At 53.0% G+C, this 18,353-nt stretch overlaps 1 protein-coding gene across 2 annotated transcripts; it reads right to left on the reverse strand.

The window, feature by feature from the left end:
- Positions 1–269: 269 nt before the first annotated feature.
- On the reverse strand, positions 270–17,822 carry EEF1AKNMT (eEF1A lysine and N-terminal methyltransferase). Of its 2 annotated transcripts, none has more exons than XM_024201063.3 (8): positions 17,507–17,822; positions 14,019–14,772; positions 11,375–11,574; positions 8,000–8,195; positions 5,162–5,326; positions 3,228–3,443; positions 1,951–2,057; positions 270–1,020 (listed from the first exon to the last, which is right to left on the reverse strand). In XM_024201063.3, the coding sequence occupies exons 1-8, from the start codon at positions 17,657–17,659 to the stop codon at positions 817–819; spliced, it is 1,995 nt and encodes a 664-aa protein (XP_024056831.2). In that variant the 5' UTR covers positions 17,660–17,822; the 3' UTR covers positions 270–816. The 2 variants fall into 2 exon arrangements, with proteins under 2 accessions (XP_024056831.2, XP_024056829.2); XM_024201061.3 differs by having other exon boundaries at positions 1,926–2,057.
- Between the last annotated feature and the right edge of the window lie 531 nt (positions 17,823–18,353).

Here is an 18,353-nt window from a genome sequence, read left to right on the forward strand (position 1 = left end):
GGAGAGCTGGGGTGAGAGTGTACAAATGGCAGGCAGGGCTAGTGACAAGACTGCATATGGGTGAGTCAGGTGGACACACACAGGAGATGGGTGGGATTTGGGGTCAGTCACAAACCCAGGCGGCCCTCTGGTGTAAGATGGACTTCCTCCCTTTTCCCCAGCCTACCAGCTTTGGCCCTCACGCTCCCACCCTTCATGCTGGCCTCCGCCTCCACTCCACACCCAAGGCCCTGCTTCCCCAATTCTACATCTGCCAAGGAAAAAGACCTTTATTTTAAAAGCAGAGAGCGGGGGAGGCTCCCGCAGCAAACACCCGGTGCTGGCGCACAGGGGACTGGCCTCCACAGCAATAAGGAGCCGAAGGAGTAGAGCTAGACCAGGCCCCACTCCCCTAATCAGCTGGCTCACAGCCACTCGGAGAAGGAACAGAACTTTACACCATTGGCCGTTGCCTTGAGACCCTTTTGGGGAGCGCAGGGGTCACCCCCGTCCTTTCACTATGGCTGGCAGCCTCCCTTTTTCCCCCAGAGGGAGGCTTTCCCTCCCAGGATCCCGCCTCCCCTAGGACAGGCTGCTCAAGGTGCACCATGCCGGCCTTAGCAGCCAGGAGGAGCGCGTATGTGAGGCGGTGGAGGGCACCATTCTTCACTTGCAGTGTCTACAGTCAGACGGCACAACTGCATTCAGCTCCTCTCTCCAAACCGAGAGCACAGGCGGGTAACCCAGATGAGGCAGAACATCCCCCTCACACGATCTCCACTGCCTTCAGCATGTCCGACAGAACGTAGGAGCTATCCCACGCTCGGCCGGGCCTCCTCAGAGTCCTCTCCAGAGTCCTAGCTGTCTCCAGGAGCTCCGGGGCAGCCAGCTTCCCCTCAGGGTGCGGCTGGCAGAACAGGATTTCGTTGACCTCCCCCTCGATCCTCCGGGCGTACAGCAGAGGGAAGACCTCCTTGAGGGAAGCCAGAACTGAGTCTTTGAGCAGGGAGTCTCGGCACACCAGATTGAGCACAAAAACACCTGGAGCAAGGGGAAAGAGACCCGAAAGCACAGGCACGTTTGGAACTGGAGTGGTCAGAGGCAACCTGCCCCACCCTACTCCCCACCCTCCGCACCAATAGAGGCGCTGCTGGGGGACTACAGATCCCAGCAGGCTGAGCTCCAACTGGAGGCAAGCAGCCAAGCATGCTGGAACCCACGGTCTAGCAGCAGCATGGCCAGGCTTGCAGTCCGCTCCATTTATGCCCATTAGGTGCAGCTCCTGAATTAACAGCAAAAAGGCGCCATGGCCCTCGTCTGGGTAAAGCTTGAGAGCACCAGCACCGAAGGCCAAGTGGGTGAAAGTCTTGGCACACAGCGCAAACAAAGAGGCCCCTGCAGAGCAGCCATGGGCCTGCAGCTAGTTAGCAGCCGATTCCAGTGTCTAGCAGAGGGGTCCCGTTGCTGTCGCTAATGCCAGGGAATCACTGAGCATACACAGGGCCAGCCTGCCATCCCTCATTGCCCCTTCCTCCATGAGCAGACCCACTGGTATCAGCAGGCCCACTCATGGAGCAAGGTGCTAGTCATCCTGGGGGAGGGCATTGCAATCTGACCCACACCGCCCTGTACATCCATTGAGCAGCTGCATCTGCCTCATCAACGTTATGCTATTGAGCCTCCCGTCAGATGGGCGTTATTCGCTCTGTTTTACAGAGTGGGGCCGAGTCACAGAGGCTGCTCTGCCACTGAGTGGCAGAACCAGGCACAGAACCCAGAGATCCTGCCACCCAGCGCCCAGCTTTCACCACTAGGGTCATGCTTGTTCTCTTCCAGCATGAAGAGACTCTAAGAGGGTGCTGACACCTGGAGACAGCCGTTTGGGAGGCAGGCGCCGTAGCGCGGCATCTGCGCACACGCGAGGCTGTCGGACAGCCTTTCCATACCTTCCGGTGCCAGGATGGTTCTAACCTTCTGCAGGAAGGACGTTTCCACAAAGGCTGGGGGCGGGCAGCTCATTCCCAGGGTGGGATCCTTGCTGTCTACATCGAACATGACAGCATCGTACCGGGCTGGTGCTGCGGAAGGAGAACAGCCCAGTTAGCGTCCAAAGAGCAAGGCAGCAATAGCGTGGGATGAGCCAAGCACTGCTCACTGCCATAGTCACTGGGCGAGTGGCTGAGATAAAAGGTGGAAGGTTAAAAGAGATTCTTCTGCCATTTGCACAGCAGCTTCCATCCAAGGCTTTATGAATGACACTTGCAGGAGTCTTCTCCCCTTCCACAGAAATGCAGCCACCTCTGGAGTGGGTGTGGCAGCCGCTCAACAATTAACAGAGGAAGCAAAGAACACTGTCACATTGGAACTACAGGCAGCCAGGCTGGAATTTGGCACCAGGCTAGGAGATCTTTAAATGACCACAAGTGGTCACACCGCCCATTTGACATCTTGCCAGAAAGATGAGCCCTCCTGCAGCACAGTGACCCCCCAACGCCAGGCTGTGGCATTAATTCAGTAGGGACCGGGGAAAGAATGCAACCAATGATGCACCACCACCACTTTCTCTAGCGTTTGGGTTCTCTTTGGAGGTCTCCCATCCACCTACCAGCAAAGGAGGACTCTGCTTAGCTTAGGAGAGCTGAAAAGATCATAGCTCATGATGCTAATGGCTGCAGGTGGAAGAGAATCAGATATCCTTCCACAACTTGCTAATGGCACCTCAGCTCACGTGTGTGTTACATACAAATTAAATGGCTGATGGTAAAGCAGTGATGGGCTAGCATGGAGGGACTGGGCAGAGGAGAGAGAGGTGGTGTGGCTCAGAATGGAAGAGAACCTCTCACCAGAAGACACACTTGGTTGGGGAGTAGGGGAATCAACAAGAAAGGGATGGGTATGAGTCAGAGTTGTCCACTGAGGTAACATCATCAGATCTCTCTTCCCACCACCCCATTGGGCACTGCCTTAGTGGGATCTCCGGAACAGCAAGTCTCCCCATCCCCTCGCCCCATCCCTGTGAGGTACAAGGCTAAACAACCACAAGGAGCTTGAAAGATGGGCGTTGGGGTTGCTGCACTCAGTGTCCAGGGTCGAGAAGCGCAGAGCAGTGCTGAGCGCTCCCTTTGGTGACCCTGGCTAGCAGCTACAGGCGTGGAACCGATACCATCCTCTCACAGCATTCAAGAGTGCGGAGGCAGGATGGGGGGGCCTCAGGGATGCATCAGTCTGCAGGGACCCTTGCCCATTACCCGCCGCTGCTGCCAGCTCGGCCACGTAGTCCAGGCCGTCCGAGATGTGAACCTTCATCCTGTTGCCTTGGGAAAAGCCGAACCACCGGGTAGCCACCTCCAGCATGGAGGGGTCGATTTCAACCGCCTCGACGCGGGACTGGCAGAAATAGTCGTGGATGAAGAGAGGCAGGCTGCCCCCGCCCAGCCCGATCACCAGCACCGAGAGCTGGGCTCCTGCAAGCGGGAAGCAAGCTGGGAAATTAACTGCCGCGGCAACCTGAACCCTCCGTGCTCCATGCTGCCCCCTCCAGGCCAGTGTGGGAGAACACTATGCTCACATTCCACCCACCACTGCATCTGGCTTCGCTAGGCAACGGGGTCCCTGCTGGGGTAGAGCTTGGGCAGGGAAGCTGCTTCCTCCTCATCCATGCACTATCTAAAACAAACACATCTTTAACCCTTTCCCTCCTGCAGCTGGGTTCAGTTCGCTCTCTGCTGCTCTGGACCCATCTCCTCCCTACCTGCTCCCTCTCCTCCTTGAGTGGATTTAGCTAGAAAGCTTTCAGAGGGAAGTTTTCATTTTAATACAGGCCACATCTGGCCCTCCAGCTGCACACTGGGGTCCCCGTGGAGTCCAGAAACCAGGCCCCTCACCCCTTTTCCCTCTGTTTCAGGGTGAGAACAAAGCTGATCGACTGCAGGCGACTGTCCAAGGAAATTCAAGCCACCGGCAACTCGGCTCCTACAGAAGCTACCCATATAACAGGGACGTACATGTCAGGGAAGTTCAGGGCAGTCGAGGGACTCCTGTCCAGCACCTTGGCGTCCCCGTTGCTGTCGCTGCCTTACTGGCTGGGGGTAGAGCTGCTTTTGCTCAGCTCTTGGTATCCTGAGACAGCAGGAGCCTTTCGCGGAGGCTGTGGCTGCCCACCAGCTACCAGGCCATCAGCTGCAGAATGGGAACGCAAGGGAGCACCCAGGATAGCGAGCGAGCAATAGAGCCAGGCAGACAGCAGTAGGCACCAGGCCACTACCCTCTGCTCAGCTCAGACAATGCAACCTACCAGGCCCTGAAACTCCCCTGGCTTTGCAATACCAAGCAGCTACGGCTGGCTGGGCTTTGGACATACACGATGCCTGCTAGGAACATGCTGAAGCCACACTGCTTGTTTCACTTACTGACCTCGCCAGCCTTTTAAACTGGCTCTGTAGCGACAGGCGGTGAGCGCCCTAACCCAGAGCACCAGGAGACCCCCAGGGCTAGCGCCCAGTCCCCCCACTCAGCCAGAAGCACTTCACCAACCCAACATCCCCCAGTTACCCATCCACGAGACTGGAAATCCAGTCCAAGGAGCTCCTCTCTGACCAATAGTGCTTGGCGCTCCTCCAGGGCCTGCTACGGGAGGATCTCAAAGCACTTGGTGAGCTTGAGCTAGCAGGGCTTCCCCTCCCTTCTGGCAGGACATGGGCGTCATCCTTGCTGCTTTACAGACAGGGGAGCTGGGGCAAAGACATCAACCCACAAGCACTCTGTGTCAGCGCCAAGAACAGAAACCAGGAGTCCAGAGTCCAAGGCTCCTGCTCTAAGCACTAGCCTCCGCAGCCACTCCATACCAAAACGAACGTGTGCCATTTCTGTAGCATCTTTCATGCTGGGGGAGGCTACAGCACTATCCACAACGTGTCCAGACAGCACCAGAGACTCACCCCTACCTCTGGGATAGGGAGAGGACACGGACGGACTAGCACCAGAAGCAGCCAGAGGGGAGTCCCTGGGCCTGCCCTGCCATTCGGTCACTGATGGAGACACTCGCCCCTCCCCTTAGCTGTCCCTGACTCTGAGTTGACTAGACCAGGTACAAGTGCAGGGAAGACTTGTACTAGGGACTTGCCCTCTCCTATGGCGGGGGTTGGGGGGGGGTGTCATTTCTCTTAGCTCATGGGCCTCGCACCTGGTAGGAGCTCAGGGTTTCTCAGCAGAGCCAGTCCCGCAACCATGGCCTTATGGTGTTCACAGCAGAGGTAGCTCCTGTCAATGGTCTGGCAAGCTGATGTTGGGGGGGCCTCGGTGGAGCCAGATGCCTGTTTCTTCTTGTCCTTCTTCCGCTTCTTCTGGCCTGAACACAGGAGACACATTAGCCAGATGCCCAGGCAGACATGCAGAGGGGCTGGCACACCTGACAAGCGCTGGGGACAGCAGGGCATATCCTTGGGGGAGAGGGGCCGCTAAGTCCCCATGTGGCTATGCAGAAGCTTGGAGAAGGGCTTGTTTCATTCTGCTGTATCCATTAGGGGTTCATCTTAGGGTCAGACTGTAGCTAGGTTTTCAAAGGGGCTGGATGATCTCTCCCCTTCCCCAAGCCTGCAGTCCTACCTCTGGCTGTGGCTAACTCCTTTTGCTGCTCCCTTTCCAACATTTCAAACAGACACCCACGCCTTCATATTCACCTGCCTGGGCGACTGGAGCCCCACACCCACTGACCTCTGATACCAGCCTCGTTCCCCTCCAGTCTGTACACACGTCATCTCCAGACTCTCCCACCTCCCCCGCAGCACGGACTCCATCACCTGTCCCCTTTACAAGTCCCTGGGAAAAACTATTTCTGATCATTTGTTCTCAGGCAGCTAAGACTTCAAAGGTGGCTGCCAACAGGAAAACATGGGGCGTGGTCTCATGTCAATTCAACCAGGACCTTGTGGCTGCTGTGACTGGCTAGAGGTACTGTCATGTCAGGGTTTATCAGTTTTACTCTCTTAGGGCTTGACTACATTACCCACTGGATCGATGGGCAGCGATCGATCCAGTGGGGGAGGTCAATTTATCGCATCTAGACTAGATGTGATAAATCGACTGCCAAGCACTCTCCCGTCAACTCCGGCACTCCACCAGGGTGAGAGGTGCAGGCGAAGTCAACAGGAGAGTGTCAGCTGTCGACTTACCGCAGTGAAGACACCACGGTAAGTAGATCTAAGTACATCGATTTCAGCTATGTTATTCACGTAGCTGAAGTTGTGTAACTTAGATCGACCCCTCCCTGCCCCCAGTGTAGACCAGGCCTTATTCTCAGTGTGTCCAACTCCCCCTCGTCCTTAGGGGTTTTGTTTTGTCCTTCCCATAATGAATTAAAATGCTGCTCCTGGCAGCCGTGAGATGGCACCAGGCCTGAGACGACAATCCATCTCTCTTGAGTCCCACTAAACATCTAACAGCTCAGTAATATTCAGATTGGGACTCTACATCAGGTCGTTGTTAAGACTGCCTGCCCTCGCTCAGCTGAAGGTGGTGGTGGTGGTGGAAGAATGGTTTAGAAGCACCACTAGGAGCATTGAGAAAGAATTAAGAAAAGGAAAACATAGGATGAACACCAGAAAATGTTTCCTCACAGCAAAAGGTGCAGGATTGGACTGTGGGCTAATCTCCTGAGGATACCAGCTTCTCTGAGCAGGTACTGTTCTTCCTGAGCTTTGGAAAGTGCATAACCCACCATGGACACCACCAATAAATCATAAAGCTAAGTGGTGGAAGCTCCATCATTGGAGTCCTTTAAAATCAGAGAGGACAAGAGGCTAGAGAACATATTCATAGACTTTAAGGTCAGAAGGGACTGTTGTGATCACCTAGTTGGCCTCCTGCACATTGCAGGACACAAACCTCGCCCACCCAATCCTGTAACAGGCCCCTAACCTCTGGCTGAGTTACTGAAATCCTCAAATCATGATTTAAAGACTAAGTTACAGAGAATCTGACATTTACTCTAGTTTAAACCTGCAAGTGACCCATGCCCCACACTGCAGAGGAAGGTGAAAAACCCCCAGTCACTGCTAGTGTCACCCAGGAGAAAATTCCTTCATGACCCCAAATATGGCGATCAGTTAGACCCTGATCATGTGAGCAAGACTCACCAGGCAGACACCTGGGAAAGAATTCTCTGTGGTAACTCAGAACCCTCCCCATCTAGTGTCCCTCTCCAGCCATTGGAGAAATTTACTAATAGCAGATGGGTCACATGCCATTGTAGGCAACCTCATCATACCATCCCCTCCATAAATATATCAAGCTCAGTCTTGAAGCCAGTTAGGCTTTTTGCCCTCACTGATCCCCTTGGGAGGCTGTTCCAGAACTTCACTCTTCAGATGGTTAGAAATCTTTGCCTAATTTCAAGCCTAGACTCATTGGTGGCCAGTTTATATCCATTTGTTCTTGTGCCAACACTAACCCTTAAACACCAGGGAGGGAGAGTTATCTCCCCATAGCCTTCATTTTGTTAAGCTAAACAAGCCACACTCTGAGTCTCCTCTTGTAAGGTAGGTTCTCCCTTCCTCTGATCATCCTAGCAGCCCTTCTCTGCACCTGTTCCAGTTTGAATTAATGTTTCTTGAACATGGGAGATGAGAACTGCACACAGTATTCCAGATGAGGTCTCACCAGTGCCTTGTATAATGGTACTAACACTTCCCTGTCTCTACTAGAAATACCTTGCCTGATGCATCCTAGGACTGCACTAGCCTTTTTCACAGCTGCATCACAGTGACGGCTCATAGTCATCCTGTGATTGACCAATACACCCCAATCTCTCTTCTCCACAGTGGCCCCCTGGGATGAGCTAGATGTCACCCAATGTGGTTGTTCCATTTATTCTCATGATGTGCTCCCATTGCTTTCCAACCTGCTTATTGCTGCCCAGAGCAATCCAACGGCTCCTGGGTATACTGCAACTCTTCCCAGCCCTTTACTGTGCTGCCCAAGCCCTGAGAATCTTTCCCAAATTTCTAGGCTCAAGTTTACACACCTCTAGGGGCTGCACTGGACAGCAGCCTGGCTTCCGACTGCACCACATTCCTGTTGCTGAGGAAGATGAGCCGCCGGAAATAGCACATGTTGTCCCCTTTTACGTCCTCAATGAGGTATTCCCCGCTCATGGCGCTGGTGTCCTGGTGCTGAATGGTACGGACCCCGATGTCCCCCCCTACAGAGAGAAACGGCACCTGGGGAGAAAGAAAAGCAATGGGGGAAACTAACTCACACAGGAGACACCAGGGAGCTTTACAGAAAGAACCAGAGGAAGAGCTACCAGCCCAGAGACTGCAATAGGAAAACGGCACCAGAACAAGACTGCCATGAACACAGGGCAGTATGTTGTTCTACTCGGTATTGTGCAAACTCCCACCTGAAATCCCTGTCTAAGCTGATTGGAGACCAAGGCAATAGCACTGCATCCCGGCTCAACAGGCCCCCATATAGCATGATGGTCCAAGGGGCTGCTGTTTGGATACAGATTCTGATGGGTTCAGAGCTTGGCTTTCAGGCCAAAGCAAGGATCTGGTCTGATTTTCAGTGATGCTAAAATAAATCAATCAAATTTCTCTTTTAAGATTGTTGTCCAATTTGGCAAGATTCTTAGGAAATCAGTTGTTCTCGTGAGAATTCGAACGTCTTGGCCAGAAACCTCATGAACAATTTCAAATGCCTCAGAACCAGGCCCGGAACTAGATCTGCAGGGGCAGGTCCAACCCTGGGGATTTGAATCGGATTTCCCACATCTACTGAAATCTGAAAGGAAGACAGATTATAGAATCCAGTTTTGCCTGGTTCCTGTACTTTTGCCTTTAACAGGAGACCAGCAGAACAGTTTCACAGAGTCACAGAAATCTAGGACTGAAAGGGACCTCGATAGGTCGTCTAGTCCAATGCCCTGCACTGGGACAGGACTAAGTATTATCTAGACCAGAGGCGGGCAAACTTTTTGGCCTGAGGGCTACATCGAGTTTCTGAAATTTTATGGAGGGCCAGTTAGGGGAGGCTGTGCCACCCCAAACAGCCAGGCGTGGCCAGGTCCCCGCCCCCTATCCGACCTCCCCTGCTTCTCGTCCCCTGACGGCCCCCCGGGCACTCCTGCCCCATCCAACCCCCCTGTTCCCTGATGGTCCCCCCGGGACCCCTGCCCCATCCACCCCTCCCTGTCCCCTGAACGCCCCCAGAACCCCTGCCCCTGACTGCCCTCCGCTGCCCAATCCAACCCCTCCTCTCATTCCTGATTGCTCCCCCGGGACCCCTGCCCCCATTCAACCCCCTTGTTCCCCGCCCTCTGACCACCTCACCCCCTATCCACCCCCTGACTACCACCCCGAACTCCCTTGCCCTCTATCCAACCCTCCCTGCTCCTTGCCCCCTTACTGTGCTGCCTGGAGCACCGGTGGCTGGCGGTGCTACAGCAGCGCTGCCCAGAGCGCCAGGACAGGCAGCCATTCTGCCCAGCTGGAGCCAGCCACGCCACCATGCAGCACAGAGCACTGGGTCAGGCCGTGGCTCTGCAAGAGCCCCGCTGCCCAGAGCATTGCGGCGAGCTGAGGCTGCGGGAGAGGAGTACAGCGGGGGGGGGGGGGGGGGCTCACGAGCCAGGAGCTCAGGGGCCAGGCAAGAGGGTCCCGGGGGCGGATGGGGCCCGCGGGCGGTAGTTTGCCCACCTCTGATCTAGACCATCCCTGACAAGTGTTAGTCTAACCTGTTCTTAAAACCTCCAAAGATGGAGATTTCACAACCTCTGTAGGTAAGTCTGTAGGTAATTTATTTCAATGCTTAACTACCCTGACAGTTAGGAAGCCTTTCCTAATGTCTAACCTAAATCTCTCTTGCTGCATTTTAAGCCCATTGCTCCTTGTCCTGTCCTCAGTGGATAAGGAGAACAATTTATCACCCTCCTCTTTATAACAACCTTTTACATACTTGAAGGCTATTATGTCCCTCCTCAGTCTTCTCTTCTCCAGACTAAACATGCCCATTTTTTCAATCTTCCCTCGTAGGTCATGTTTTCTAGACCTTTAATCATTGTTGCTCTTCTCTGGACTTTCTCCAATTTGTCCACATCTATCTTGAAGTATGGTGCCCAGAACTGGACACAACACTCCAATTGAGGCCTTTTCAGTGCTGAGTAGTGGTAGAATTAATCTTTTACATTAAGGCAGATTTGTCTGCTATATGTAGATGGCCTGTTTGACTTACTTCTTGTGTCTTGCTTACAACACTCCTAGTAACATATCCCAAAAATGACGTTCGCTTTATCTGCAACAATGTTACATTGTTGACGCATATTGAGTTTGTGATCCACTATAACCCCCAGATCCCTTTCTGCAGTACTCCTTCCTAGGCAGTCATTTCCCATTTTGTATTTGTGCAATTGATTTCTTCTTCCAAGTGGAATACTTTGCATTTGTCCTTATTCAATTTCATCCTATTTATTTCAGACCATTTCTCCAGTTTGTCAAGATCATTTTGAATTCTAATCCCGTCCTCCAAAACGCCTGCAAAAAATCCCCCTTTGGTATCATCCAAAAATGTTGTCAGTGTACTGTCTATGCCATTATCCAAATCATTTATGAAGACACTGAATAGAACTGGATCCAGGACAGATCCCTGTTTGACCTGCTAATAGTGAAAGAGGCACAATAAACCGTTCTACGTCTCCTCTTAAGAAGACAAGCTGAACCAGATGCATCTTAGGAATTGGAAGGATATTTGCTGTAGAAAGCTGAGGATATCAGGGGAGCGTGACGAGTGGACAGGTTTGCGTGGCATAGTAGTTTGGCCAGTGTTTTCACCACTGTTATCTAGTTATTAGCTGAGATGCAGGAAACAAGTCACGGCAATAATACTTTTTACGAGTTGCTGAATAGTTCAATCCTCAGCGAGGTGGGGAGAAAGCTGCAGAAAGAAACAGGAAGGTAGAAGAGATTCAGGCCAATATTTGCAAATAGGGCGAGTGGTTTTGGGTGCCCAACTTGAGATGCCCTACCTCTAAAAATCAAGCCCCATTGGGGTATCTGAAGTTGAGGCCTTCAAATTAAGGCATCTAAAAATCACAGTCTAAAGAAATGAAGTGACTGGACCTGGGGCAGGGAGGAGAATAAAACAGCAGCTAGATACTGGGCTGAATTAAGCCCCAGAGCTGAACCCCTCCCTTGACTGGAACCACATCACATTTTGCAATTGAAGCCCACTTCCAGCTGAAAGGAGAACATGACTGCACAGAGAGACGGATGGCAACAGGGAGCAGCAGGAGGCCCTGAAGTAGGAACTAGAGCCTGGCTATGGATGTGTGGGGCGCAGGCTGGGTTTGCAGCTCTGCCCAAGGAGATGCCTGAACACAGCTGTTGGAAACAGCGCTTACCTGCTGCTGGGACGGGAGGCCGGGTGGCGCCAGCTCCATCACCTTCCCCGACAGCTCTGCCTGGATGCCTTCCATCCCTTCATAGTGCTGACCTCTGTGCAGGGCCACTGTTATCAGCCGCCTGAAGCCTGCGCTGGCAGCCAGCTGCTTCCGACCCGCCTCCGTCCCAAAGAGCCACTCGGTCTCTCTGCCCTGCGGTACTGGAGAAAGGGGTCGCAGTCAGGAGAGCAGAGACCACGGTGGCAGAAACGGATGGTGCTAGAAGTACAGTGCTACCAATGGTATCTTAGCCTTTAGCCAGGAGCGGCCAAAGCAACTGCCATCATCTCTAGTACAGATAAGCTCCAGAACACAGTACGTCTGGGCTGCTTGGATCGAGCTGGAACCGGTCAACAGCGTGCTCCTGTTATACTGAAGACAACAACAACAACCTTCTCCAGATCTGACAAATCAGATGCAGCCCTATGGCAGCTTCGCCAATACACCCCTTGATTGAAGCCATTTTGGATGCCCCTTCCTCCAATGCATTCGTAACACGAAGGCTTGAATGCATTGCAGGACTGTGTATCTAGAGTCTGTGCTAATGAAACAAGACGACTTAGCACTCCTCTGGATCGCGTCCATTTGTAGATTCCAAAGCACTTGGAAAGTGGAGCAAGTATCTGCCCCATATTTATGAACGGGACAGCTGAGATGCAGAGTGGTTAACTGGTCACACAGTGAGTCAGAGATGGGAACAAACTCCAGGAATCCCAACGCTCAGCCCTGTGCGCTGGACTACGTTGCCTCCTTGGATGAAAATCAAACAGGCCATCTATTATTGTTATTGTCTAGCAGACAAATCTGCCTTAATAATGTGAAAAATTAATTCCACTACTGGTAACAGGTTGGAAGCAGGCAACTGAAGAAATACTACAAATGCACTAACCAGTGTGACCTGCTTTGTGTGTGGCTAAGAAGAGGAGAGGTTTCTGCATTCTGTTAAGGAGGCTTTGATTTCATATACTGAAATCTCAGTCAAATGGGTTTTTTTTTTAAATAGTGGAGTGCTCTCAAATTCAAGGAAGGAGTTACTTCAGAGCTCCTGCTGATCCTAAGGAAGCTGGTAGTTTGTATACACTATAAATACGATAGCCTTTCCTTGTTGGATGCATGTCTAACTGCAATGAGTGCATTTATGATATTAAAACAGAGCGAATTTGTCTATTTAACTTTTACCTGGTAGTAACAACAGGACTGAGCATCAGAGAAAGTCAGTAACAAACACATATGACATTATCAGCATCTGCTACACCTCTACCCTGATATAACACGAATTCGGATATAACGCGCACTCTGGTGGATCAAAGCAAGTTCGATATAACGCGGTTTCACCTATAACATGGTAAGATTTTTTGGCTCCCGAGGACAGCGTTATATCGAGGTAGAGGTGTATTTACTAGAGGGCAGATTCTGCCACCAGAACTCTCAGCTACTGGGTATCTTTCTCCATACGTAGCCTCAATGAAATGAGTGTGGCTATTCATAGGGGTTGGGAATAGCTCATTGGGAAGGTGGCAGAATCAGATCCTACTGGCTAACAGCTGTATCTTGTATTGTGTATTTGCTCTCTGAGCTGATGTAGGGGGCTATCCAACTATCTCAAGTACTGATGCGATAAAGTCCAGGTGCTTACCAGTACATCTTCAGATTACACCGATGGGCACATTTTGGAGATGAAAAATGGGGCAGTTAAATGTGATCTGTCCCACCGCCCATCTTCATGACCAGTCCCCTATGTCAGATTAAGGCTTCGTATCAGGCCACAGCACCACACTGCTTTTTTGGTCAGTGACTGGGCTCTGTCTACACACAATACCATGGCAAGCTAATGTGCTTTGATTTTCAAAACTGGGGTGTCTAAATTTAGGGGCTCAGGAGCCTTGAAAGGCATCTTTGATAACTGACTTGATTTTCAGAAGTGCTGAGCAAAGCTGGGGGGAAAAAAAAAAAAAAACGGGAAACTTTCTGCAAAAATTTTTGGAGGGGGGGAGAGAATTCATCCCACTTTGGAATGAACTGTCAAAAACGTGAAAACTTTTCACGGGAACAAATTTAAAGAAAAATTCCATTTCAGGAGAACTGAAACGAAATGTTTCTGGCTTCCTGACCGCCCTCACTTGGGAAATCTCAGCCCAGCTGCTGGAGAATCACTGAGCCTCCCTACCGGCCCCCAGCTCTGGGAGCTGGAGAAATGCTGCTCATCCCCAGAACTTTGGGGGGCGGGGGAGGAGAGAGAGAGAGAAACCTGCCTGTGTTTTGATGAAAGTTTCGTCAAGTCTGTAATAGATTTGGTGAAATATTTCATACCACCAACTTGGCATTTGCCAGCAGAATAAGTTCAGTTGGAAAATCTCTAACAATCTCTAGTGCTGAACACCCAGCAACTGCCATGGAAATGAATGGGAGTTGTTAGGTGTCCGGCAGCGATGAAAATCAGGCCTATCTTATTATACCTAACCAGAGGCTTAAGAGCTTAACTTGAAATGGTGACCCCCGCTGAAGTCAATGGGAGTTTTTCCATGGACTTCAAAATAGGGATGAAATCCTGATCCCATTGAACATCTCAGCTAGAGAAATATCCTCTCGGAGGAGCTGAACTCACTGATGAAGATGGCGAAGTGATTGTTCCGGGAGGCTTTCACTGAGGGGCTGTCCACCACGTGCAGAGTGTACCGAGGTTTCCCGGCATCTGCATCACACAGATCCAGGGAGACGTGGCTCGTGCTGGGGTTTTTATTCAGCTGGCTGCGCAGCAGAGCATACAGCTGCCTCTCCTTTACTGCCTCGACCAGCTGCTCAGCACTCTCCACCCGCACAGGCTTGTCCTGCTCCTCAGTGCAGATCTCAAGGATCTGAAGAACCGAACCTGGGATCTTCTTGAACTTGGTCATGACATAGACAAAAATGGGCAGAACAAACTGCTGCTTGGCCGCTCCGTCCTCACTGCCCGAGACCTGGTGAACGCGCACCATCCAGCCTTCCTGGGAGAAGTAGCCCACCGCCTTCTTCACCACATGGGCCTGGGCCAAGGAGATACACAGGTAGCGGCCTCCAACCTGCAGCACCCGGCTAATCTCAGCAAACATCCTGTCCACCCTTTCAAGGGTGGCCTCCTCTTCATCAACCAGGATAGCATCTAGGGTGCCCTTGTCCAATACCACCTGGAACTGGGCGTCCTGGAAATCCATCTGCAGCATGTCCATCCGCAGGTAGCTCATCTTCGGCCTCCTGTGGGCATTCCGCTCCCTCATCTGATTTATCACAACCTCACTGATGTCTACGTTCACAATGTCCTGGTAGCCCACGTCATACATCTGCTCGCTCAGTTCGGAGTTGCCGCAACCCACTACAAGAACCTGAGAAATTTAAAGAGATAATAGTTTCCCTGTGGATACACAGCACAGTCCTGTTTATCCCAACCGATCCCAAACATACATACACACACCATGGAGATCAGCAAACAATGGATTCTCTGGGAGACAAATCCACCATGAATGCTCACTAACCAACACTCGGGGATCTTGCAATAAATGTACTACAGAGGGATTCACCACATGCAAAGGAGGCATTCGACATGTACCTGTTAAACACACAAACGCAGGAATCCCTTCCCCACCACTGCACTATAGCTGCACCGGGGTGGAAGACACCATCTGATGACTAGTGCACAACAACCAGTGAACTTGAGTGGATGTAACCTGAACTGTACATGGAATTCAGGGAGACAGGATATGATTATCTGAGCTAGATTTTAGCCAGAATAAAGGGAGCCATACCCCGTCTCTTCTAAGAAGTGCCATGGGATCATTTATGACCACAAGTGGTCATGATCTTGATTTTATCTACTCGTCACCATCTCCTAACACCATGCTGGGCCATTAGCTCAGCGTTAGGCAAAACAAACAACTTATGGGGAGATACTGGCCTGGATAAGCTGAGGATCCATGGGATTGGCTGCCAAGCTGCCTCCGTACTCATAGATCAGGGGCGGGCAAACTTTTTGGCCCGAGGGATGCATCCAGTTTCAGAAATTGTATGGAGGGCCGGTTAGGGGAGGCTGTGCCTCCCCAAACAGGCAGGCGTGGCCCAGCCCCCACCCCCTATCCAACCCCATTCCCCCACTTCTTGCCCCTGATGGCCCCCCGGGACTCCTGCCCCATCCAACCCCCCCGTTCCCTGACGGCCCCCCGGGACCCCTGCCCCATCCACACACCCCCTGCTCCCTGTCCCCTGACAGCCCCCGGACCCCCCCACCCCTAACTGACCCCCCCACTGCCCCATCCAACATCCCCTCTCCTTCCTGACTGCCTCCCCCGGGACCCCATCCAACCACCCCTTCTCCCTGAAGACCTCCAGACCCCCTGCCCCCATTCAACTGCCCTGTTCCCCGCCCTCTGACCCCCCTGACCCCTATCCACACCCCTGGCCTCCCTTGCCCTCTATCCAACCCCCCCTCCCTGCCCCCTTACCGTGCTGCCTGGAGCACCGGTGGCTGACGGCGCGGCTGCACCATGACAGGCAGCCACGCCACCCGGCTGGAGCCAGCCGGCACCGCGCAGCACAGAGCACCGGGTCAGGCCGGGCTCTGCAGCTGCGCTGCCCCAGGAGGTCGCCGCCCCGAGCATTGCGCCAGTGGCGCAGTGAGCTGAGGCTGTGGGGGAGAGGGAACAGCAGGGAAGGGGTCGGGGGCTAGCGCCCCGGGCCAGGAGCTCAGGGGCCGGGGAGAACAGTCCCATGGGCCGTAGTTTGCCCACCGCCGTCGTAGATCCACATCCACCCAAGCAAGTAGCATTTGGGAGTGTCCTGTTCTGGGATGGATCTTGCATATGTTTTAGGCTTTGAGCCACCCGATTGTGACACTGGGATGTGGATCAAAGAAATCTTCTGTATTCAGCACCTAGGAGATCAGCCCAGCCCCGGTCCTGCCTATACCTCTTCACACGTCCATATGGGGCCTGCCCTAAGAGAATCAGACTCATAGAAATGTAGGGCTGGAAAGGACTTTGAGAAGTTATTAAGCCCAGCCCCCTGCACTGAGGCAGGACCAAGTAAACCTAGACACTCCGACAGGTGTTTGTGCAACCTGTTCTTAGAAACCTCCAATGACGGGGATTCCACTGCCTCCCTTGAAAGCCTATTCCAGACCTTAACTACCCTTAAAGTTAGAAAGCTTTCCTAATATCTAACCTAAACCTCTCTTGCTATAAATTAAGCCCATTACTTGTTGTCCTTCCTTCACTGGACATGGAAAACAATTGATCCCTGTCTCCTTTATAACAGCCTGATAATAGTCCTCAAATATGGTAAAGATTTCTGACCCCCCCCCCCTTCTTTTCTCAAGACTGAACATGCCCATTTTTAAAACAAACTTTCTTCATAGGTCAAGTTTTCAAAACTTTTATCATTTTTGTTGCTCTCCTCTGGACTTTCTCGAGTTTGTCCACATCTTTCTTAAAGGGTGGCACCCAGAATTGGACACAGTACTCCAGCTGATGCCTCACCAACGCCAAGCAGAGTGTGACAATTACATCCTGTGTCTTACATCAGACCCAATTTGCGATTCCACTACAACCCCAGATCATTTCCAGCAGCTGCACTGCCCAGCTGGTTATTTCCCTTTTTGTAGCTGTGCATTTGATTTTTCCTTCCAAAGTGCAGCACTTTAAACGTGTTTTATTGACTTCCATCCTGTTGAACTCAGGTTGTTCTGAATTCTAATCCTGGCCTGCCCCGTGCTCCTACCCCCGTTTACCTGGCGCCAGACACCAACGTTACAACCAGGCCCTCCCCTGCGTTACCCAAGCGGCTAATAAAAACATTGGCACGGGACCCAGGACCGACCCTGGCAGGACCCCTCAGATGCACCCTCCGAGCGAGCCCGTGACACCTACTCTCTGGGTGCGATCCAGCGGTGCTCCCGTCTGGCAGTGGTTTCACCCGCCCCCTCTTCCCTGGGCTGCTACTGACCCTACCTGGGGGGCCTATGCCCCGTGCCCTACGGGAATCGGGGGAGCCGCGGACGCGCTCTACCCTTCGGCCCGGGTCTCGGGCCCCACCCAACGGAGGAGCCCCAGGCCACCCCGCGCTCACCTTGTCGCGGGGACGCACGTACTTGTGCAGTGCCGCGCACAGCTCCAGGTAGCCGCCGTACCACTCGAAGGCGCGCGGCCCGCGCTGCTGGAAGAAGCGCTCCCAGTACTGGGCCGAGCCAAAGTCCCGCGCGCTGCGGGGCAGCAGGGCCATGGCGGGGGAAGGGAGCGTCCCGCCGGGCCGGACCGGCCCGCCTTCCGAGTCCCCCTGGCAGGCAGACGCACTGCGAGCCCAGATCGGGGGCTCTCCCCACGTGCGCCCGTGCTGCCCCCACAGCGCGATCCCGGAACGTTAGTACGCTACGTCCGCGTTCGGAGCCTGCCATTGGGCCCCTCCTCCGCGCACCAACGTCACAGCTCATTGGTTGCCTCTTTTATCCGGCTTTCTTCCCATTGGCTCGTTACCTTCCCCACCCCGCTGTCTGTTGTTTGAACCTTGACAGGGGGCGATGGGGGATCGCGGGACAGGGCGCTGCGCGGCGGATCTCCCAATGCCCAGGATGAAGGGGCTGCTGTGGCGCTCTGTGCACTCAAACACGACACAGCCCATCTGCGCTCCGCTGAGGGCGTGTGGATGAAGGGCTCCCCTTGCCCCCTCTCTCTCACTGACAGCTAGGGTAACCAGATGTCCCGATTTTATAGGGACAGTCCCAATTTTTCGGTCTTTTTCTTATATAGGCTCCTATAACCCCCCCACCCCCTGTTCTGATTTTTCACATTTGCTGTCTGGTCACCCTACCAACAGAAGTTGGTCCAGTAAAAGATATTCCCTCCCCCACCTTGTCTCTCTAGTAGGCTGTGCAAGCCCACAGCATTTTGCACACTTACCCCAGTGATGGTTCACTAAT

The sequence above is a fragment of the Terrapene carolina genome, unplaced genomic scaffold (genome assembly GCF_002925995.2).
Source record: "Terrapene carolina triunguis isolate 2854851 unplaced genomic scaffold, T_m_triunguis-2.0 Scaffold212, whole genome shotgun sequence".
Taxonomy (NCBI): domain Eukaryota; kingdom Metazoa; phylum Chordata; order Testudines; family Emydidae; genus Terrapene; species Terrapene triunguis.